The 24227-nt window shown below is 36.4% G+C and overlaps 1 protein-coding gene across 1 annotated transcript in view; it reads left to right on the top strand.

Moving 5' to 3' along the window:
• The window catches only part of sv2ca (synaptic vesicle glycoprotein 2Ca), a 76767-nt gene that overhangs the window by 47126 nt on the left and 5414 nt on the right, over window positions 1–24227 (top strand). Inside the window, exons 4-9 of the mRNA XM_088912058.1 lie at window positions 6860–6993; window positions 9112–9201; window positions 10593–10703; window positions 11556–11644; window positions 20670–20834; window positions 22777–22910. Coding sequence (XP_088768184.1) covers window positions 6860–6993; window positions 9112–9201; window positions 10593–10703; window positions 11556–11644; window positions 20670–20834; window positions 22777–22910 — 723 coding nt within the window. The remainder of the gene's footprint in view (window positions 1–6859; window positions 6994–9111; window positions 9202–10592; window positions 10704–11555; window positions 11645–20669; window positions 20835–22776; window positions 22911–24227) is intronic.

The following is a 24227-nucleotide window of genomic DNA, read 5'->3' on the forward strand; positions in this document are numbered from 1 at the left end:
GAGAAAGCTATAAATTTAAACACACCTGAATTAATGCAAACCCTTTTGAATAACTGAGTGTATAGATAAGGTCTGATTGGACTGGATAGCTGGCCAGGTCACAGTAAGATATGAAACAGTGTGAGAAGAAATAGTTAATGTTGTACCAGGGTAGGTCACATGTTGTAGACATGTGGGTGTGTGAAAATGTGTTTTACAAGACATGTGCTGCTAAGGGAGTTTAAGTGATTTGTTGGACCAGGGATCACAATGAACACTTTGTGCCATAAGAGTTTTAGATGAACAGGCCGACTGAGAAAGGTAACAGAAGACTGTGAGTACACAAGAAGTTTGAAAAATAAGCAGAGATAGTGGTGAGTGAGACAGATAAAGCATAGACTTAGAGAAGGAGAGTTTTAGTGAGGATTCTTAAAATACAGTATTTTAACTATACTGGGAATCATAGAGTATGTCAGGAGGAAAAGTCAAATGCCCAGTGAAGAGAATAAAAAAAGAAGTAAACCGGGAGCTAAGGAGTGAGATGAAATGTTTAGTCCTATGCCTGGTGAAAGAGCAAGAAAGTGTGGGTGTCATCAAGTTAACTGTGCAGAACACTCTATTCCTGTATTCTGAGAAGAGAAGGGGAAAGACCTGAATATATGTATAAATATGCAGCATCAGGCCATTAAAAATGCCAAAAAGCCATGTGACCCAGCTAGTATGTGTCAGTAATGGTTACAAACGATGTTATCTTATTTATTCATTATAGATTATGCAAGTTATTGAAGGAAGGTATAGAAAATTCACATTGGGAAGGGAACTGATTCTATTATTTTTCTGAGCAAATGTATTTTGCTATGTAGTTTGCTTGACATTTCCTTCCTAAAGGATGCAGCTTTTTTTAAATGAAAGAGTGAAATATCCGGGTGTGACAGGAACACAATTTCAGTTCTTGAGAAATCAAGCACTTAGGCTGTATCTGATCTCTGTGGTAAAAAGAGTTCACCTTCTTTCTTCTCTCAGTCTTAGACAGAGACGGCACAATATTGATCCTTTCCCAAGATTTACAGCAGCAGCTACACAGTTCTTGTTTAATGATGGGTAAAAACGGAATGATGTTCTATGATTAATTATACCATCAGAAGTGCACTACATTCGAAAGTATTTCTAAGGCAGCAAAATGGAGAACATTGGGGAGGGATTAAACATACTATTCATACATACATTATATATATTGTACATATTATATATAGAATTTTAATACAGTATGTGCATTGCCTTGCAAAAGTATTCACCTCTTTTCAACATAGGTACTGTATGTATATTTATGAATGTATTTGCACATATATTTTTAAAGTGCATTTCATACATGTTTTAAAGTATGTACTGTTTTTTGTGCTGTTTTTTGCACCATAAAAGTGTTCATTTTAACAAGTTTGGATTAAAAAATGTGTATAAATCCTTTGTTATTCAACTAGTTCGACACAATGGGAGACATCAGAGGGAGATGAATGCTTTTGCAAGACACCGTATGTGGCTTTCAAAAATGAATCTTTCCCAAAAACATTGTGAATGTGAAAAAACAGCCAATTTACAAAATGTCCCTTGCCATTTAATGTTGATCTTTCTAAATGTATCCCAAGTTAGAATAAAAAATTGAAATAAACTTGGCATTCAAGCAAACAGGCACAAAAATTGGTCCAGCAAAGTTTATTCAAAATGAAAAAAAAAGAAAAAAATATTTTACTCCTCCCAGTTAAATTGAAAGTGTATTATTTTTAACATCTGTGAATAAAGAAAAATATTGAGTTTCATTGAGTTCCAATGTGCACCTGGATGATGCGACTGCAGCCATAGTGCACAAGTACGCTCACCACACACCAGCTACCAGTAGGGAGCAGAACAGAGTGATGAAGAAAGTTCATAGATGGGGATTACTAGGAGGCCATGATTGGTAAAGGCCAATTGGAAATCTAGCCAGGACACTGGCGTAACACTCATACTCTTTTCAAGAAACACCCTGGGATTATAACTGACCATGGAGAGTCAGGACCATTGTTATATATCTCATATGAAGGACAGCACCTTTTTACAGTATAGTGTCCCCATCAGTATAATGGGGCATTGAGACCCACACAGACTGCAAGATGAGTGTCCCCTACTGGCCCCCACTAATACATTTTCCAGCAGCAACCTTGGCTTTCCCAGGAGATGTCCTATCCAGGAACGGACCAAGTTCACACTTTCTAAGCTTCAGTAGGTTGCCAGTGGTGAGTTGCAGGGTGGTATAGCTGCTGGCAAATATCATATTCCTAAAAGAGCCTGGTGAAAGTGAAAGTTCATGAAGATGATTGTAGACTGACCTCATGCACTTTGATCTGAACACACTTTCTTTTTTATGACAATGACCATCCATTGCCTTTCATGCCATTTAGCCTGAAGACTCAAAGTACTTTAAGCCAGACTAAAACCAGTCTAATGGACAACCTGGCTAAGAAGGTCTTTGCATTTTTAATTAGGTTCATTAAATGCATTTCCGGGTAGTGGTCTCCCCTTCAAGCTTAGTCAGTGGATAACTATATTATATTTTCAGTTACATTTCTATTGTGCGCATAGAAACAAAATGTGCTCAGTGTGAATTAGGAAAGAAAAGGAGAATGAGCCAACACTTCAGCTATATAAAGTACTGTAGTTCTGTTTCTGTGGAAAAGAAAAAAATATGTCTATCATTTCCAGACAGGAAGATCAAGGACAGTGGAACAAGAGTGAGGTGAGGTGATTAGTTAGTCAGCAAATAATTTGTGACATTATTGTGCAAATAATGAATGTCAGCTTCATTTAGTTTCATTCATTTTTTAATCAAGAATTCTGTAGCCTTCCTACAATCTTCAGAGAACTAAAAATGCATTTCTTCACATTTAATATCAATTAGTATTTATTCATAATTTCATCTGTATCTCATGTTCGTAAATATGTAAATTAATTTAATAATTAATACATTTAAATTAAGTACAGTACATTTATTGAAAGACATAGGGATTTGCTCATGTTGCATTTACAATAATATCAGACCAGTCTGTATTTTAAGCCCATTAAAGTGGTCATTTTAATACAATACTGAAGGTGGGGCATCAAGTCAAATATTTCCTTAAAATTGGAATCACATTTAATACAATATAATCACATCTTTTAAGTAGACATTTAAGAAATGAATACATTTCTTAAGTCTTTTCAGAAATGTATATTAATTTTGAAATAAACACAGCCTCTTAATGGAATAGTTAGCTCAAAGTTCATTTGGATGCGTCAGCAAATAGTTTTAAAATAAGATGGAAAAATTAATGATATAATTACTAGGGAATGTCTAATTAAAAGGAGCGTGATGCATTGAGTTGTAGTATCACACAGCTCCTCAAAGGTAGACAGTACCCCCTGGTGGTCATAAAAATATTCCTTACTGGTTCATTCTGTCATTTCTGTTCAAATTTAAGAATAATATTGGACTTTAAAACATGTGATAATTGTTAATTGTCTTTAACCAAAAAGCGAGAACTGAAGCTGAAAGCCTTTCTGGATATGAACGTTAAAGCCTCAACTGCTTGTTGATTACTTCCTAACTTAAACAATAAAACATATTATTCCAAAACATGCTTCTTTCCTTGTAGCCACTTCAAACCCAGCATTGCAGGCTTTGTCTGTGATTCATGGGGTCATTTTTAGCAGTCAGTAGAGTGAGAAGGTGATATTGAACAGGAGGGGGGGATTCTGCAGTTTCTGAGGGCAATAAGATTTTTGTGCTGTGCAATGGTCTGTAAGCAAGTGCTCCCGGGACACAGCTGGGTGCAAATTTTAACGGTCTGTGACACCAGGGAAACTTGCTGCCAGTAGGAAGATTGATGACGAGGGACTGTTACACTGGAAGGGCTTGGAGGTGACGTTTAACTTGAAGAAGCCAGAGTGCAATAGTTTGTAAGCATGTTCAATTAAATTGTCTTCCCTCAAAGCTTGAAGGCTTCTGTGCTTGATGTAATGTTCTACAGAAAAAAAAATTAAGTGTTCTCGTTTATCCATATGAATATTTGATATGAATTCTGTTAGGTGCTCACTCTTTAGCAACATGCTGTTAGATAACTCTCTGAAAGAACGAATAAATATATTACTTTTCCCTTCTCATGTCTACAAAACCAAACACATTTTCTGTGCTCCAAAGCTCAGTGCTGCGTTGCTTCGGTGTATGAAAAATTAATAGAACCTTGAAAGGAAAAAAGATTATTGTGTGGCATTTTTATAGAGATTTTCCTCCTATTTTTTAAATTGTTTTCTGTGAACAAGAGTATTTGACTGAAATATCAGATCATTAAGCTGAGCAATATGAGTTTAGTTTGAAAGCATACAAATGCTGGATATATTGCTTTTCTGCACAGGCACTGTTTACCATGATAATTAATTATTTAGTATTTCAGAATTTCCAAAAGACTTCTTAAGGTCAGCAATGAGAACATTCTGCTGTATGGTGTGTTGTTACCTGTTTGTGAAGTTCACAAGTAGAATATTGCCATTCTTTGGCCCTCAGGGTGGTTACACATTTTTACAAATTAAGCTGTGAAACATACAGTAATTGCAAATAAAAGTGTAAACAGGTATTGCAGATAATACACCAACTTATAACCACCAAGTTTTCAAGAATGAAATAACTGAAAAATGTTCAGTAGTAAACATCAATGACACCTTCTACGCAAATCAATTGTTGCTAAAAGGGTGCAATAAATATTCAAACAGTTTCTGTACAATTTCAAATAGTTTTTATTCCAGTCATGTTGTTTAATGCTTGATATAATTATCTGACAGGTGTCAGAGAAAATCCACAACATTTTCACATGGTTTATTTTGTCATAGTTATCTCATGTACTGTACATGACATACCTCTTTTTGCTAAATCTTTTAATTTTTATTTCAAACAAAATATTCAAATGAGATATAAGACAAACCAGTCAGTTACGCAAAAGTGGGCAGAGCAGTGGTTCTGTGGCTGAGGATCTGTGCCTGTGGCTGGAAGGTTGCTGGTTCGAATCCCACAGCTGGCAGAGAAACCTATTCTGTTGGGCCCCTGAGCAAGGCCCTTAACCACAACTGTTCCAGGGGTGCTGTACAATGGCTGACCCTGTGCTCTGACCCCAAGCTTCTCTCTGTGTCTGTGTGTCTCATGGAGAGCAAGTGGGGGTATGTGAAAAGACAAATTCCTAATGCAAGAAATTGTATGCAGTTAATAAAGTGATCTTAATGTTTTAATATTTATTTCAGCTGACCTGCCACTAGAGGCCAGATTAGGCCTCTTACAATATATTTGTAAATAGGCACACTTCAGGTAAATTAGGCAACTAGTTAATTAGATAAGGGTAAGAATTACACATTGTCACACAGGAATAATTAAGCCATATTGCATATAAAGGGCTTCAGTGGCAGGAGAACGGATGTTGTTGAGTTTTGGAATAAAATGGCTGTATGAATATCATGCTATGTTAATGCCTTCTTTAGGACATTGCTTGGTAAGGTCCTGTGAACCAGCTTATTTAGTCTAGCGCCTGTCATGGGAAACAACATCAAACTCTACCTGACTACTTTTTTTTCCATTGGCTATTGAAACTGAATTGTCTCCCATGTATATATTCTCTACATTGGTCAGTGTTTCTGTTCATTCAGTTTAATACCTTTTCAGTCCATTTAAATAGCATCAGGAATACTGATTAAAACTTTAATTGTGTGTCTTACCAATCACATTTTGGTTGTGGGTACCTTAATTTGTGCTGGGCCTCTGACATGAGAGTTATCCGCCCAATGTTCTTCTTAAGGTGGAAATCAAAATGATCTCAGAGCTCCAGAGTATCCAGTCACTTGCTGGTAGACAGTGTGGTACAGTAATGTACATGATGCAGGTTATGTGCTTTCTGTTCTTTCAGGTCAGATGTGTGTCATAACAGAAAGATGGTACTGGAAGTGGGCATGACAAACTGAAATCATAGACAAGTGCAATAGCTGGTCAAAAATGGCTCCTGGGAAAGTCTAGACCAGGATTTTTGTTTTTTAATGAATGGCATTCTACCTTTGAAATTAAGAGTCACTACTTATTTTTTGTTTCACCCACTCAACCTTCGATCATGGCTACACAACTACGCAACCTCAGGCTCGAGAAAACAAGAGTTTATGCTCCCGAAGCCCCCCGTGTTTGAGCTGCTTGTCTTTAACACTTCAGGGGCAACAGAGCTCTGAAGAGAAGGTTCAGTGCTGATTGGAGGGGATGCACATTTCTCACAGACAGCCCTAATCACAGGGCGCTGGGAGACCGAGCGCTGAAAGAGCTGGTTGACAATTCCTACCCTGCACTCAGCATTGGTAGTGACATAGGTTTGAATCTGTGACAACTAAGACCAAAAAGCTTATCCTCTACACAAAGCCATTCTTTTATATACTGTAACACCCCCACTCACAGAATATAATCTACAATTTTTTTAATAAAAAATAATATTCACACATTAATCACTATGGAGAAAAATCTCATAAAATCACACTTCATTTGCAACAGGATTGGTAATGTGGTTTGCCCAAAGCTTTAGGTAAATAAAACTGCTCATCATGGTTTCCAGCCATATCCACACTGCCAGTGACTGTAATTACTGTGAAAGCATTGAAAAAAAAACTTTTATGAATTCTTTTAGTGCATCTTGTGTCTTCCAATTGAACACGACGTGATCAAATCACCCCCAGGAAACACTGAGGAGCGTGGGAGGGAGCATGGTAGTTTTTAGGCTTTGAGTGGATGTGTGCAAATGTTATTGTCATTTGACTTATCAGGTGTTTCAGATCTTTGCATCACATTTTGCAGGCTGGAGTTTCAGCATGGGCTCGGCATACCAGTTTCACAGCTGGAGGGTATTCGTGGTGGTGTGCGCCCTGCCCTGTGTTTCTGCAGTAGTGGCTCTCACCTTCATGCCCGAAAGTCCCAGATTCTTTCTGGAGGTAAGGAGACATTTAATATTGAAGAGTAAGAACAAGCAGAAAACAATGGAACTTTGTGTTCCTAAATCCAGGACTTTTTAGATGAGATACCCTTCCACTGGTGCTTTGAAGCTGATGCCAGAGATATGCTCGTAAGTGCATGTACTGTAAGATTAGATTATTTTACTCATTTCAGAAGAACACATCTCCACACTGATGAAATGGTCCAGAAATACAAGAAGGCACAACAAAGCCTATTAATTATTTTTTATTATTATTATTATCTTTTGTTGCCACATTTTCTGAAGCAAAATAATTTCCACTGCAAGAGAAGATGAAAGCAGTAGACAAAATGCTTTAGATACTGTATGTGGAGGACTCAAGAGTAGTTAAGTAACATACAATTTAACCAGCTTACAAACTTTTGTATCTTGGCAAAAAGTTTTTTTAAATGCGCTATTAAAGAAAAGAAAAGTAAAATCTAAATTATAGGCTTTAGATAATGTGAAGTGAAAGACTGTCTAGCATCTAAAGAGACAATACTGCATTTAAATGATGAAATTCTAAAGTAGTATAATGCATTCATATACAGTAAACTTTAATTTTCAGTTTTGTGTCTTACATTTATAATTTACCTAGGTTTATTTAGATTTTTAAGCAAGCACCCTAAGGGTATGCTATTTTCTTTCATTTTCATACATTTATTTTTTTTTCTTTTGGCTCCATTAAGATACTCCACTAGGTGTTCCTTGCGTGATTCACTCATGTCAAACAAAGTCATCTCTTCAGTGGACCAGTTAACAGAGGCCTCCCCAGTACTGGTACTGAATTCATAATGACTTAACTGAATTGTTTACCTAGTTAAAACATTTTCAAATTCTTGGCAATTAAACTAGATCTAAAAAAAAGCATGGTCAGTACTGGAAACCACATTTAATAGTCCCAAAAACAGAAAAGTAGCAAGTAGCAAGAAAAAAATAAAGTATTAGTAAAACTTAAGAATCAATTGTGAAGCAAGTTCTTAAAGACACTAGCACCTCAAAGACTATGCTTGTAAACCTTGATATACTGTACAGTATCTCAGTCTCGTTATTCAATATTTATTTCTAAATTATATTAATTGATGTGACCTTTAAATCACAATCTAGTATTCTAACTGGGGAGATTAGTTATATGCAGCCTTTGTTCTGGCCTGTACAGTAGATAATCATATGTGGTTTAGACTCATTCAGAGCAATCTGTCTTATCAATAAGGTTTTCAATGTGATGGCATTGTCATTTCTGTGGTATTACTGGTGCAAAATAAGGAAGTTAAAAAGTCACTGAGGTAATGATGTAAAATATGCATGAGAGTTATATATTGTAGCAGCTGAAGATTTTTCAGCAGTAAATGCAAGTTTACAAAGACAGGGGTTGAGCTGTTAACATACTGTAGATGTAAATAGGAGCAGCTTTAGTCTTACAGTATACAGTATGGGTCTGTGTTGCTGTAAGCCACTATTTTTGCTTGGTTGAGGTAACACAATATCAAAACAAAAAGCTGAATGCTTTTTTTCACTTTATGCAGTTTACTCTTGTGTTGTACATGAGTGGTCCTTTTATTTATTACAATTAACCTAGATATATGGTGATTTTATTATATAATTTGTTATACAGTGACCACCATTTTCAAAATTGTCAGCCTTGCACATACTTACTGTTTTAGTCCATTATTGCATTCCATCATGCAAAAGACAAAAATGTACAAAGCAAAGGTCTATAACCAATTTTTACTGTACAGTAAATAAGCATTGTATAGAGTAAAATAAACCTTTTCATTTTATTTTTCTTTTCTATCAAGGGAGTCATTAAACTAAGTTCAAAGCAAATCTACATGACAAAGGACAACTCATCCGTTTATTTACAGATACAGTAGTTGCTTATATCTGATAAGGGTCATGGTAACTTGGAGCCTGTCCAAGATGACTTGGTGCAGAACTGGGCAAAAAACACCCTGTCACCCCATCACATAGCAATGAAAAAATCAGATAGGAAATATCTTTCACTGTTTGACTGTGTCTCTAGCGATTGCCTGCAGTATGTGTTCATGATCTTCACAGTCATTGTTAATCCATATAATTGCTGCCTTTCATTAAACAGGTTGGGAAACACGATGAGGCTTGGATGATTCTGAAACAGATTCACGACACCAACATGAGAGCACGTGGGCAGCCTGAGAAGGTTTTCACTGTGAGTACTTCTCAGAGCAGAATTTTAGATGTTTTTCCCATTATACATCCTAATCCACACTGTGAGTCAGGTTCTAAATCAGATTTCTGTCTGCAGCTAATTTCAACAGGGATTGTCTGCTGTCATGTGTGGGTCTGAATTAAATGTTAATATTAATAATATATTTTTAGAAAAGCTAATATTAATATTTTTCTCCCTGACTGCATGCAGATAAATCAAGGGAAATTTAATTAATACAGAGTTTCATGTGAGGTGGGCAGATCTAAAGATCTAAAGATTTCATTTAATGTTTAAAGAGCATCTTGACTGACATCAGTGACGGAACCCTGGGTGAAACAAGAAAACTGACATGAAAACCTTTTCTGGGAGGATTGCAGTTCCTCTTGGCTCAGCAGGAATGAGAATGACTACAACATGCAGGATGCTAAAAGGCTGATTGCCAAGATGGCCTTTTAATTTTCTAAAATTAACAGCCGTTACCTTTTTAGTGTGCCTCACTTTTTAAATGAGGGTATGGCAGTTCGGAGACAGCTCCATTGTCTATGGGCCTCAGGGATAGACAAGGCCTTTTTGAAAAACAGTTTCTTTGGGGAGGCAAGGCCAGCTTTTAGAATGTGTGATAGAGAAGATGATTTTGAGCAAACCAGTGAATGTCTGAGAGGTTCAGAGGTTGATTGTTCAGTGTAAAACTTTGTAGGTTAAAGAAACTTGTAAATAAAGCCTATGGAGCTTTTTTTGAAGCATCATGTATGGATACTGTAGATCTTTTTTGCAAGACGACAAGCTTAAAAGAGGTTGCTCAAAAGCCTAAAAGAGTTGTGGTGACCATCAACATCAGCATTTCATATTTATCATATTTCCCTGTTTGATTACGGGATAGGTATTGAGTACCTTTTTCCAACCTTGATCACTTAGCCATTTTATCATCTGACCTTATTGTATGGGAAGTAAAATATAGTCTATAGTTGCAATGCACCACTTTTCTTGTTACAGTACATGAGTATCTCTGTGGCTTTTCCACACTTTCCTTTTCAGTTATCCTTAATTTTCTAATAAAACTCCTGAAAAAACAAATGTTACAACCAACAAACTAACGATTTTGGGTTAGAAATCTGATGCCATTAACCTTGCCGTTATCATTGCCTGATACTAATTTAGTCAGGAATAAAGAGCAAGATAAAAAAAACAAGCTTGTGCTTTAGTTTCAAAAGAAATCATTACACTAACAATAATACTGCAATATGTGGCTAGAAAAAGAATACGATATATTTTGCTGCTTTGTTTACCATAATTTGTCCTGCACAGGAGTAGACCCAGTAATGATAAACTGCAAGTTTTTCTTTTTTAATTGTAGTGCTAGAAAGTCAAACTGAGACTGTGCATATCCACAGGTGAACAGGATCAAGACTCCCAAACAGATTGATGAGCTGATTGAGATCCAGTCAGGCACAGGAAATTGGTTTTTGAGGTGTGTGGTCAGGATTCGCACTGAATTCTATGGGGTGAGTCTAAAAGCACATGAATTTCAGCCAGTTTCTATCCATTATCATTTTAATAGAGAACCTAACCATTATGAGAGGCATCTAAAATAGCTTTTGGCCCACATGTAGTTCATTGAGTACTATAGTACTACTTTGAGTGCTTTACATACGGATGATAGGATACTCCAAAAAAGTACAACTCTTATTTTATATGATAAATATAATATTTTTGTGCATCACATTACCAGTTGGCACCAAAACAAGACTGCAGTTTTCATCTGATATAAACTGGAGCTTGAGAACATACAGTACTGGACATTTAAATCATTTTCTTTCTTAAATGTTCCTTATGGATACAGAAGCCTATTTCTGATTCTGCTTACATAGACTAAGGAAGAATGGACATAAAATGTCTGTTCACTACAAGTTTTAGGAATCAGAAACTCCTAATTTTACAAACTCAAAGAGATTTGTGTCACTTCCCATTAACTGAAATGGAGGAGGCATGCTGTAGGCATAAGATGATTTACTGTCATTTTTTAAAAATAAGTATAAAATGGTAAATAATTGGATAGTCTTAATCAAAAGCTCCTTTTGTGTCTGGATATTTCAATTCTTTTTACAAAAACAAATGAAAAGGCCTGCCTTTGTAATACATTTCACTTTGCAACTAAAGGTTTGAAGTGGAAAATCAAATATTACCTTTAAATTGTCAGAACAGTTCACAGAGCCAATCTAGCAGCACCAATGCTGTTTTGACTTGTTTTGAATGTTTTTTGAGATTTGCTTGTCATTTCAAGATTTTTGTTAATCAAGATTTCTTTATTAATTTGGATATTCTTCTAACTTTACTGCATATTTCTTCCTTGACAGATATGGTTAACCTTTATGAGGTGTTTCAACTACCCTGTGAAAGACAACACCATTAAGCTGGCCATTGTCTGGTTCACACTTTCCTTTGGGTAAGATTAGTTGTTACCTTTGGTTTGTTGTCCTTAAATTTGCAAATTGGATCAAAATGTTTTCTGAGAAGAGCAACATCTACCATCTTCTAATATAGATGAAATCAAAATTTCTCTTTAACATTTTTTTCTCATACAAATGAAACATAATCACAGCTTATTTGCAAACTGAACAACTCTGAATCCAATAAAGCGTTGATTTGTTAAATTAATTTCAGTTATGTATAATGTTTCTAGAGTGACCTCTTCCATTTCTAAAACATTTCTTGTTTTGTCAAGTTCTAGAAGCTGTTAACGTCAAGTCCAATAAAATAAGGACAGCGCCTGACCTTGTATTAAAAAAAAATCCAACAAGAAAATCTACATAGTTATTAGTTGACTGCATAAATATTTTCATTGCCTGTAACACATATAGAAAATTATTTTTGCAAGAATTTGTTCCATCATCAAATAAAAAGCAGAACCAAATGATGCAAAGACCAATCACTTTAATGCAGTGCCAAATTCTGTTCCACAACCAAAGTCACATATATTATTAATAAATCATAAAGGAAGTTGATTAAATGTTATTAATCAAGGAGACTGTATACTGTATGTATGATACATTTGTCACCTGTTCTCTTAGGAAAATAATAAAGGTTTAAAAAGCTCTCCTCTTTCTAAAATAGTAGTTCACGTAGCAATTAATTTCAAATTATAGCATAGACGTAGCTTTTAGTGCATTATATTTTCTTGGTGCACCACCATGCTCAGTTACATTTACCCCTAAGGCTTTTCAGCTTTCTATCAAGTTTTTTTTTATAGTAGATTGTGCTTTACAGACACAGCTTATTATGCAGATATGAATAGTATAATGTGTTTTTTAAACATATTGAAATCACTTCTGATGAATAAATGAAGGCACTGTGCCCTAAAGACCTAAATAATCCAGTAGTTAATTTTAATTGAGGTGCACTTTTACTTCAAATGAAGCTTGGTCCTAGAAATATTAACACAATTATTTTTTCAGCAATAACTTTAAAATGACAGAGAAGCCAGCCAAGAACACGCATATGCATATTCCATTTGATATTTAATTTCTTGTGAAATGTGAAGTTGGTTCCCCTTTGAATTTACATGTAAAACCTATCATTTCCCTGGTAATTCCTGCTTTACCCTGAATGCCATGCAGGAAGAAGGTAATAATGCAATTAGCTACACATATGATCCACTTTCATTCTGGTGCAGTTTATCGTCAAAGTCCGAAAACACAGTTTTTCATCAGGTGTCATCAGGTTTGCCAAAAATGGTTGAATAAGTCTCTCATTTGCTGATGGAATAAGCTTGTTTTTGTCATACTCTATGGTAGTGTTGGTACCCGTATTGATGTTCAGTTTTACACGTAATTATTTGAATTAAGTGTTTGAGTAATGTATCAATTGAAAACAGCACTTTAGCAAAATATATAAGGTTTCTGCCCAGTCTTTGTAGTTCAGCTTGTAGTGCTGAATTCTAGTGATCAGTACTAAATTCCCTTTCAGACTGGAAGGATTCCAGGTTTCTGTGTGACTATTAAACTAACAACCTCTGCCTAGAGATCGCCATGCTTTCTAACATAATTTAATCATTTAAATTCCTAGTAATGACGGAGTCTAGTCATATAATCAACCAACTTGTGTCACGCCCTCTGCAGCCAGAGGGCGCTCCTTCTCTGTCCTGTCCCTAGTTTCCGGTCTGCTGTCCTTCCGGTCCCTCTCTTTCCCTTGGGCTATATATTTCCGGGTCTTGCACTCTGCCCTCGCTCAGCATTGACGTTCGGATGTTCTGAGACCCGCCTAGCACCAGGGCGCCCCACGTCCACTCCCTGAGGGCATTGGTTTCTATACGGCATTCCTGAACTCTTTGCACTAATGAGCCCGGGCCTTTTTCCCGTCTCGCCGCTACGCATATGGGTCTTTTTCCGCTCTCCTGCTCTCCACGGTTAGTCCCTTTGGACGTCCGTGACAGAATGCTGAGCCACTTACTGACCCCGCGAGCGGCGCTTTTTGTCTTGCCGCAGTTTTTTCTTGTTTTCTGGGCTGTTTTTTTTTTCAGTTCCTCTATTCTAATCACTGGATATCACTCCGATCTTCCGTGCCTGTGAGCGGGTCCTGCACCTGGCTTTTCCTCGGGTAGATCACTCCGATATCAGTGATTGAATGTTGAGCTGGCTTTCCTATTCTTATTACTGGATATCACTCGAGCTTCTGTGTCTGGAGCGGGTTTTTCGTGCCTGGCTCTTCCTGTTCTGGCTCTCTCCGATATCAGTGATAGAATGGTAAGCTTTCTGCCGTTCCTCCATTCTTTTCGCTGGATATCACTCCGGGCATCTGTGTCTGTGAGCGGACTACGGTCTGGCTTTCCTCAGGTTGTCCACTCCGATATCAGCGTTAGAATGTGAACGTGCCCATTGCCCAGTCTGCGGTATTTTTCCCTGGGGTTTTTGCTGTTTTTTCTTGTTTTTTGCCTTTTGTTTTGATTTTTTTTCTTCTTCCTGGTTTCCCCTCCTTTTTGGTCCCCCCTGCTCCCTGTGTTTTGGAACTTTGGTTCCTACCTGTTTTTGGTTCCTATATGTTTTTTGTGGTTTGTCTCCCTGGCCTTTCCCAGGTTTTTGTCTGTTGTGTTTGTGCTTGTGTACTTTTTTGTTTTAAGTCTCCGGAGCTCTTCTCTACCCCCCCTTCCTCCACCCAATAAAGGTTTATACCCCAGAGGAGGGGGTAGCTCTCAGCCGTGGACTCCCGGAGGTTTCCTTTCAGTTAAATGAGGTTTTTCCTCCCCCCAGTGCTGGGCAGCTCATTCATTTGTATGGGCGTCAGGAGCCGCCCATGAAGGGGGGGGTACTGTCACGCCCTCTGCAGCCAGAGGGCGCTCCTTCTCTGTCCTGTCCCTAGTTTCCGGTCTGCTGTCCTTCCTGTCCCTCTCTTTCCCTTGGGCTATATATTTCCGGGTCTTGCACTCTGCCCTCGCTCAGCATTGACGTTCGGATGTCCTGAGACCCGCCTAGCACCAGGGCGCCCCACGTCCGCTCCCTGAGGGCATTGGTTTCTATACGGCATTCCTGAACTCTTTGCACTAATGAGCCCGGGCCTTTTTCCCGTCTCGCCGCTACGCATATGGGTCTTTTTCCGCTCTCCTGCTCCCCACGGTTAGTCCCTTTGGATGTCCGTGACAACTTGCTTGTGTGATGTTTTCTTCTTTTAGAGATAAGCAGTGAGTAGAAAGATTTTGGGTCATCTGAGCAACATTTAATACATTAGTTGAGTTTGTCAAAGAAGACTGTATCAGTCAAGACTTGTATCATTTGAGATACAGATATATCTATAACTCTTTAAAGGCTTCAGGAGCTGAGTACAAGGTCGGTGTGTTTGGGATACATTGATTTACAAAATCACTTGTGCAGGTACAGTACATTAGAAAGCTTCCCAGTTCCTGCTGATTGTAAGTAGTTGTCTGAACAGTTTGTATAAGGAGCAAAACCGGCTTGGATCAGTGCCTAACAATATTGCTCTCCTGGCTCACTAGACAATTTTGTTAAATTAATATTGCTTGTATAATTCTAAAGGCCATCTTCCAAGGTGACTGTGATAATTACTGATCTGCAATGTCATGGTGCTCTATAAAAAAGCAATAGCAATACATTTTATATACTGTATACTATTTTAAAAACCTTACTATCAAAGATACATTTCCATCTTATGTTCATTTTACACTATGTGCATCAAAGTTAACATTTTCTATTCCCTTTCACAGATTTGGTGTGATTTATTTGTAATACAGAATTGCAAAAAAGAATAATTACTCCTATATCATTGAAATTCTGCAGTTATGTAGTTTGGGATCTGTATGACCCTGTAAGAGTCCTGAAAACCTGTTTCTGTGTTAATTCTACCTGTTTACTAACGTAAGTAAAGCTTCAGTTGCAGACAGGTCCAGGCTGGTTGGATTCATAGTCTTTATTCACACTTTGGAAGAGTCCCATGGCTTACTGCAGAGCAGTTCAAACAATATGTAATGATAAATCACACAACACCGACCTTTACAAACTGTTCCAATGTGACCTACAATTTATAAATTCCCTGAAATTAATAAACTGTAACTGCTGCCCCAGTGACAATCCCTTGGAGAGATGAAATACAGGCAATTAAATTTGTAGCAGATGCCTATTGTGTGTGTTGAATGTTCTTCTCTGAATCTGGTTTTGAATGTGACCATCTGCATAGTCATTTCAAGCATGGTGTCTGTGATTTGCTCTTAAGCATTAAGATCATAAGAAAGATTTTTTTACTATGCTAACTATGGTGTAATGTGCAATGTGTATGTTGTATACCAAAAGGACATTCAACAATAAACCAGTCATTCTTTTCTTCAACTTATGTACAGTATGTAAAACTATTGTTGCAGGACACAGGGTACTATCTTAAGACAGGAAATAACTGAGAAAGAGTTGTGTTCAGTCCATCAGTCAGACGTAAACAACAATGCAGTATTACCAAAAAAACACAAGATACTGACAAGCCAAATGGTGAGAAACAAGTTGAGGTTCATTTCACAAAGAAAAATAGAAAGAATAAAATACACAATATTTCATAAGTTGACCCTTCTTCAGGTGTGGGGGAGAATGAGAGAGAGAGCAGGGATATGAAGCGAAGAATTTGGGAAGAAGGACAAAACAAAGAAAATGTAAGAAAGGGTACAATAGCTGGGAGTGTCCAAAGGAAAATCTGGGAGACTCCAAGAGAGTTGTGAAAAGCCAACATTTGTAAATTAATGGAGAAATTAATTGATCAATGAGAGCTGGAGGTAGGTGTGAAACTAGTTTAAGGGTAATTGTGGCTTACTGTACGTTGTCTTTTTGAAGTACTGTACTGTCCTGGAATCCTTGTGAAGAGACGCAGAAGTGTCTGTGTAATCATGGCTGGGCGAGAGAAAATGAGGAACTTGTAGAAAGCTTTATTCCTCACTGACATGTTGTCTGGAACGATCTGCCACTCTTCTGTTTAACAATATAAATGGCAGGGTACTTGGTAAATGAGATTGTTTAAAAAGCAGTGCTAAAAATTCCCAGAGGAGTCCTGTATTTGTGTGCTGCTCGTTATACTGCACAGTATGATGCAGTAATACTTTGATTTCTCAGAATTTTTTTTTGCATCCAAGCAGCTACAGTATGTTTTACACTCAGAAAGACTTACAAAAACACACAAACAGTACAAATAAACATTACATTAAACATAAATATAACATACATTACACAAAATACAGTACATCAACACATAAATAGTCATTATCCACCACTCGTACAGACATCCACATACTGTAGATTATCAGAACCTGTAATTCTACTGTTGTTACAAAGGCTCCTTACAAAGATTAAAAGTTTAAAGCTGTCCTGTTAGTCCTACCAAATTGAAAGTGTACACTCACAACTAAAGCATGATCATCTTCAACACATACTGTTTCTTGTGGATCTTGTTGCTATGATGAAATCCTTAGTTACCTTAGCTGTCCTTAGTTATCAGGTTGCATTCATCTGAGGATCAAAAGCACACGTGAAAATATTCTGTTTCACAATTGCTCATTTAGCTATTTTATATATGAACAGTATATAAAAAACTTACTTACACTTAACTTACACTTACTGTTAATGACAAATCTATGACAAGTGAGTGTTATTTTTAGCTGTATTCTTAGCATAGGGCCCTGGAGATACATTTATGGTAAAAAACAAGATGTTGTTGTATTCATAGTACCTGGTATAATTGGAAATGCAAGTAATGCTTTTAAGTATCATTTGCAAATGTTGTCGTTAGATAGAAAATAAATAGAAAACCCATTTTGAGCATTTTACACAAATCAAATAAATGAATTAACATAGAATGACTCAATTCATTTTATTTTTTCTTACTCAAGCATCAGCCTGTGGCACATAATGAATTTCGTCTTTCCCATTTTGCATGCAGACAAACCCCCCTATAACGTGTGCTCTTATGAATGTGTGTTGTGCCACAGACACATGTAATGTCTGGTGTGTAGAATCTAACTTTTGGTGTTCCTTTGTTTCTCTCCATCTCTTATCAGATAAGGGTAATGGCAAACAGGAACCTATCCCAAAGACACATCTTAGCACACACAAAAGACAGGACAACACTATAAACCCAGGTCCATTGAAGGACATGCACATAGAATGAAAAAGGGATCATTTACAAGCCAATGTACTTTTGGAAGATGGGAGGAAACTGGAGCATAGGACAAATCCTGTACAGGCACACTCAGATTACACATTCCAAGTAGAAGGTGTTTAGCTTTTTAGATATGTGGGTGTTAATTAATGTTGATACATCAATTAAAAGTTTAATTAAGAGAAATAAGTAAATGAATCAATTAATCAACAAAATAATCAATTAAAAGAAATATGTTGTGGTGAAAAGGTGTGAAATAATGTATTATTATAATAAGCGCTCTATCACATATCTGTAAGATATTCATAAAATTGTTACATGTCTACACTGCATGTAGAAATTATTAAAAACACAGTCCAGATATGGTTATACAAGAACACATCTATACAAGTTTAGAAAATAAAGTAAGCACCTAAGCAAGGATATATAATCTATTGAGACAACTTTCTCTTAAGGAAGTAGTTGGTATTTTGTAATAACTATGTTCCTTTCTCAGTCAGCAGCTTTAACCAAGTAATAGACTTCACTGAGTGTGTTAAATTCCCTGCTTTAAAATATTCCTGGGTATGCCACATGTATGGTATACAGGGATATCTAAAGGTTATACAGTATATTTATAAAGCCACTATGTGCAAGCAGACAACTCAAATCATTGCACATAATAGTCTGTCACATGAAGAGGATTTCATATTAATTTTGCATAAGGTTAAAATAAAATTGTGCTTCTTTTGATCATTCACAAATTCAGCAAGTATAAATTATTTTTTTCTGAAACGATCATTACTGCAGAGGTACTGGTATAGTAGCTATAGTGGTAGAAACACAGTTAGCAGCTCCTCTTGCTCTTCTTTAAAGCAATGTAATTTTTCTATTCCTCTGTGCCTAAGAGGTGGTGTGATCTGTGGTTTTGGCCTAAACCACTCTGCGGGAGTGATTTATGAAGCCATCAAGAAAATGGCTGGCCAAGCCTGTGCAGCAATAGCACAGGCAAGATTGCACTGCTGCACGGCCAGCAACTGTGTCACTTTGTGTCACTTTGAACCTGCTCTATGTGTGGCCCAAAGACTCTGGCAGTTAATCTGCACAAATTAAGTTCCTGTTGTCACGTAAACTACACACCTGCGCTCATAACCTTCTTTTGTGTTCATACAGTGCGGGGATATTGTCAATGATTGTCTTTATACTTGCAACTCCCTAGTCCTGCCCTTGGAAATATTATCAGAAGCCTTTCTCCTTCTTGCCGAAATAATTTGTTGAATAGCACAAAGCTGATCTCAGGAACAATGGCAATGAAGAACTTACGAACACAGGGCAAAGGAAATAATAAATGGAATCAAGTATGACCTCCATACTATGGCAAGGTGAAACTCAAGTAGTTTGGCAGCATAATTGTTTGGTCTTTTAAATTCCGGGAATGTCTGGGAGAAATTGTTTGGTTTTCACATCATGAATGGAAAAGTATGTGATCATGTCACTACACCTCCTTTTGTTAATGGAAATTCACACATTAATCATAGTTCCATAAACGAACGTGTTATACAGTGCAAAATGTCTACTACAAATGTACAATAATACCTGGACAGTAATTTGAGATAATGTATAATGCAAACGTGTTTGGAATTTAAGTAAAATGAATGCAGAAAATGCTATTCTGAAAGTGCCTGAATGGCCACCACACAAAGCCTTCATATGAATGATGCTGAGAAATTAACTCCAAGTCTTAATAAATGTAAGAAACGTAGTAGCCTTCTGGAATGGAATATGGAATATCTTTGTAAGATATCTGAAATAAAGGTTCTCATAATATTACTTCCAGTCTAACACAGCCAGTGTGTTTACACAGTATGTGTACACTATAAAGACACTCAGTATAAAGTCACTCAGATGACTCAGATGACATGAGTATAAAGACACCCAGAAAAGCAAAAGATGGCACCAAGCAAAAACTAAGCAAATTCATTCAATGTCACATAATTGAATAATATAGAGGCCTGTTCATTATTGTTATTGGTTACATATGATGGTTGATGACATAGTCAGTACATAGAAAAGCCAATTATTGTTCTCTGAAATAACCCAGACATTTGCACAGTACTGCATAATGCATACAAAAACTATACATGTACAGAATTAGTAGACACTATTATTAGTGTGTAAATATATATTTTATTATATATAATAAACTTTAACTTTAATATATATTTTATAAATATATAATAAACACCTCCAACTGGGGTTCAATTAAAAAAAAATACATGAGTATATTGTTAAAGATTTTAATGTTTTTTTAGCTTTTACTTTAGTTCAAATTAATACATATTGTAGATATGGTATCACTTTCACAGAACATAAAAAATAATAACTGTATACAGTTTCAGTTTCATGAATCAAAAACATGTAATTTGTGTTTCTACAGTTTAACAGAGAAATACATATTAAAATTTATCTTTTAGATTGCTTATGTATGCATTCACTGTTACACAACAGGCTTATAATGTAATGAAGAGCGTGTTAAAGAGACTAAGGTACTGTATATGAGTATAATTACAAAATGTGTTTGTGTTCTGTATTAGTACTTATAACACCATATTCTCCATCTGAATTATTTTTCATTTTTTAAATAATTGGTTACATATGTATTTTTAATATAGAGTTGTGTTTATATATTCATTGTTGTTTTTTTCATAAAAATATTAAGCTATTCAAGCCCACAGCAAGAAAACAAATCCTAGAAACTAATATTTGCTAGAAAATTGTCTGATATCAGTGCCAGTCTGAACATTTAATTTCCTATTGCCTCTGTTGTTGTTATTCTGTTTGTCTGGGAACAGATACTATGGCCTGTCTGTTTGGTTTCCTGATGTCATCAAACATCTCCAGTCTGATGAGTACGCATTGAAGGTTAAAACCTTTAACACAGAGAGGGTTGAGAATTCGACTTTCAACTTTACTTTGGAGAACCAGATCCACACTAATGGGGAATTCATCAATGACAGGTAGGGAATGGCTTTGTGGCCTGTAATTTATACTGTCTACCTTATCGGCTCCTAGGACAGGAAATTAGAAACTGTTATCTCTACATGCTCCTCTTCTGCAGCTCCTGGCTTTGTATTACATTTTTTTGAAGACTGAAAAAATCTTGCAGTCCAAATATCACGCTACAGAGTATCTTTCCTGAATATTAAAATGAATTCTTGTCCATCTACTTTTCAGCATGGGAGTAGATTTAGTAATGTGACATATTACAGTCATAAACATTTGGGAAGACATTCAATTTTTTTACAAAGTTACATTTTATTTTAAGGTTCCAATGGAAGCCCAGCACAATGCACTATTTACCCTGTTAATTTTGTTGAACAAAGGATCCTGAAATGGATGCATAACCAGTTGGCTTAACTTTGGTTTAAGAATTCAATTAAGAAATGCTCTGTATTCTTCTAAAAGAACTCAAATTATAAAGTTTGAAACTATAAATTCAAACTATATTGTGTATTTTTACACAATAAAGTGTTGCCCACATCGTAGCGTTCTTTGTACATGGTACTTTGAATCACACCTTTAGGATTTACGCTTATATTGGTTAATGATATCTGCATTGATTCCTGAGCAGTACAGAGAAAATTCTCACTGCCAGATAAGATGTGAATCCTTAATGTTGGAAGCACTGACTGAATGGATCATTTTCTTTCATGTATGTTTTTAATCAGTAAAATGAAATTAATGTTCTGCATTGTATCCCGTTCATCTGCTTTTCTTAGTATTGCATTTGTTGTTAACATCCTAACATCCCATGACGCCACTAACTGTTGCTGTTGCTGAAAACCTGGTCAACACTTTCGTCTTTTCCCAAATTGACTGCTGTAATGCTCTACTCTCTGAGGTATCTAAATTAACATAGAGTAAACTACAGTATTCAGGATTGGGAGCCTGAATCCTGACCAGGACTAGTACAGGTGATTACATTGCTGCTATCCTGGAATCCTTGCACTGGCTTTATTTCCTTTCAGGTTTCATGTTGACTTCAAAATCCTCATGCTCACCTATAAGGGTCTTTATAGCTTAGACCTTGTCTGAGTTACTTTCATTCTATTCCCCACCTCGCAGCCTTCATCAAATTTTGGTCTTCTATCTGTTTCCCAAGCCCGTCTTTTCCCAAATTGACTGCTGTAATGCTCTACTCTCTGAGGTATCTAAATTAACATAGAGTAAACTACAGTATTCAGGATTGGGAGCCTGAATCCTGACCAGGACTAGTACAGGTGATTACATTGCTGCTATCCTGGAATCCTTGCACTGGCTTTATTTCCTTTCAGGTTTCATGTTGACTTCAAAATCCTCATGCTCACCTATAAGGGTCTTTATAGCTTAGACCTTGTCTGAGTTACTTTCATTCTATTCCCCACCTCGCAGCCTTCATCAAATTTTGGTCTTCTATCTGTTTCCCAAGCCCGTCTACACTCTAGACAGAAGACAGGGCCTTCTTCTGCTATATCTCAAAGCTCTGGAATTCTGTCCCTAAGGATATCAGAGAGTCACCTTTCTAAGCTGTTTCAAATCAGGACTCAATACCTTTTTTAGAAGGGGTTTTACTTAACTGGTTCTGTGTGTCCCTTTGCTCCTACTTTAGTCCATACCTTCTACTACCTCCTCCAATTTGTACAGTATGTTCATTGCAAATGTTTTATGTATTTTTCTTTTGTTTTGTTGTTGTGCTGTAAAGCTTTAAAGATTTGTACTGTGGCTTTGAGAAGCCACTTTTACAGGTGCTACATAAAAATAAGGTTTATTATTTATTATTACCCAATCAATCACAAGTTACCAGTTGGTTTGTGCTTAACACACATGTGCATAAACACTGTGCATGATATTATATGAGTACAGATCTGTTTGCAAATTACATATCCTCTACTGAAATAAGTCCTCTCTTCTCTTTAACAGGTTTAATAGTATGAAATTCAAATCAGTTACTTTCATCAACTGCACCTTTCAAAACTGCAGCTTTGATAATGTTACTTCCCTGGGCACTTACTTCAGGAGCTGTGTTTTTATTGAAAACTTCTTCTTCAACACTGGTAAGCCATTCCTGGTATTGGATTGGTACTGTTCTTCCTTCACCATGCCAGGACACCAACCTCTTTCTTAGAGGTGCAAAGTTTCGTAGGTGCAAAGTTTGCTGGTAAGAAAGGCAATTGATTCAGAAAATGCTGTTTAAAAAGGACATCGTGTGTCAGGTGAGGGATCAGAAAAATGATAAAGATTTGTTCTTTAAACCAAATCTTGTTTAAAGATTTTTTGTTAATTTATGATACAAGACTAGTGTTAAATCTGTATTGTACTTTTCAAATGTTAGTTACTAACTCAATTAATAAACAGAAAGAGGTAATGTGAAAAACTGGGGACACTGGTCACCACATCTGGGCTCTTTTTGGCTTGTTCTCTGGTTTATGGAAGAGTCCATGTCTCTGCTAGTACAAACTATGAAGGTTTGACATTTTCATGACCACTAAAGATTTTCAAAAACTTCCAACAATACACCATAGCAAATAGCATTTGTGAAAACATTAACTGAATCCTAAATAACCTGCATTTGACTTCTCCACCCCACCATATAAATTAATCCCAGGAAAAGAAACTTTAACTTCTTTTCAGCTCAATATTATCATCAAAAATGCTTTCTCTTTTCTTCTTGTTAGTCAGTTTGATATAAAATAACAAGTTTTATTTTTGCCACACCCTTATATACAGAGAGCACAGCCCTTCATTGACAACACCTCTGCTCAGTTAACTCAAAAAATCTTACAGTTGCTCTTACTTATCTAGTGGCCCATGTAGTACCTGTCCCTTCCTATGAGATCCTTTTGCTATAAACAGAAAATAGGAAAAGTTACATGGGGTAAAGACTATACTAGATTTATGGTCCATAATAGACAGCTCCTAAAAATTATCACATTCTGTCACAGGAGGATTTTATGTGTTGTTTTTATCTTCAGTGTACAGAGCTCATTGTGAAGTTTCAGGTGGCAAACACTAGAATCAGCATTACAGTATCTCTAATACTGGAGATGTTATTGTACATACTCAGGTCTACAGCTATTGGTACTTGCAATTTGTGATAACATAATTTACTGAAGAAAGAAAGACAATAAAAATATTAAGCAGGTGTGAAGACAAATAAAAAAGAAATGCAATTATGCAGTACATACTGCATAAGCCTGAATATACAGTACCATGAAAATAACACGTACACAAGTAGGCATTGCCCCTATCATAAACTTATATTAAATCAGTGACTTAAGTAACCATGTACTCCTAAGCTTAACAGTTTGAGGAAAACAGCTGATTAACTAAAAGTTTTTTTAGAAGTTTGGAAATATATTTGCATCAACATA

Source organism: Atractosteus spatula, chromosome 3 (genome assembly GCF_055471065.1).
Source record: "Atractosteus spatula isolate fAtrSpa1 chromosome 3, fAtrSpa1.hap1, whole genome shotgun sequence".
Taxonomy (NCBI): domain Eukaryota; kingdom Metazoa; phylum Chordata; class Actinopteri; order Semionotiformes; family Lepisosteidae; genus Atractosteus; species Atractosteus spatula.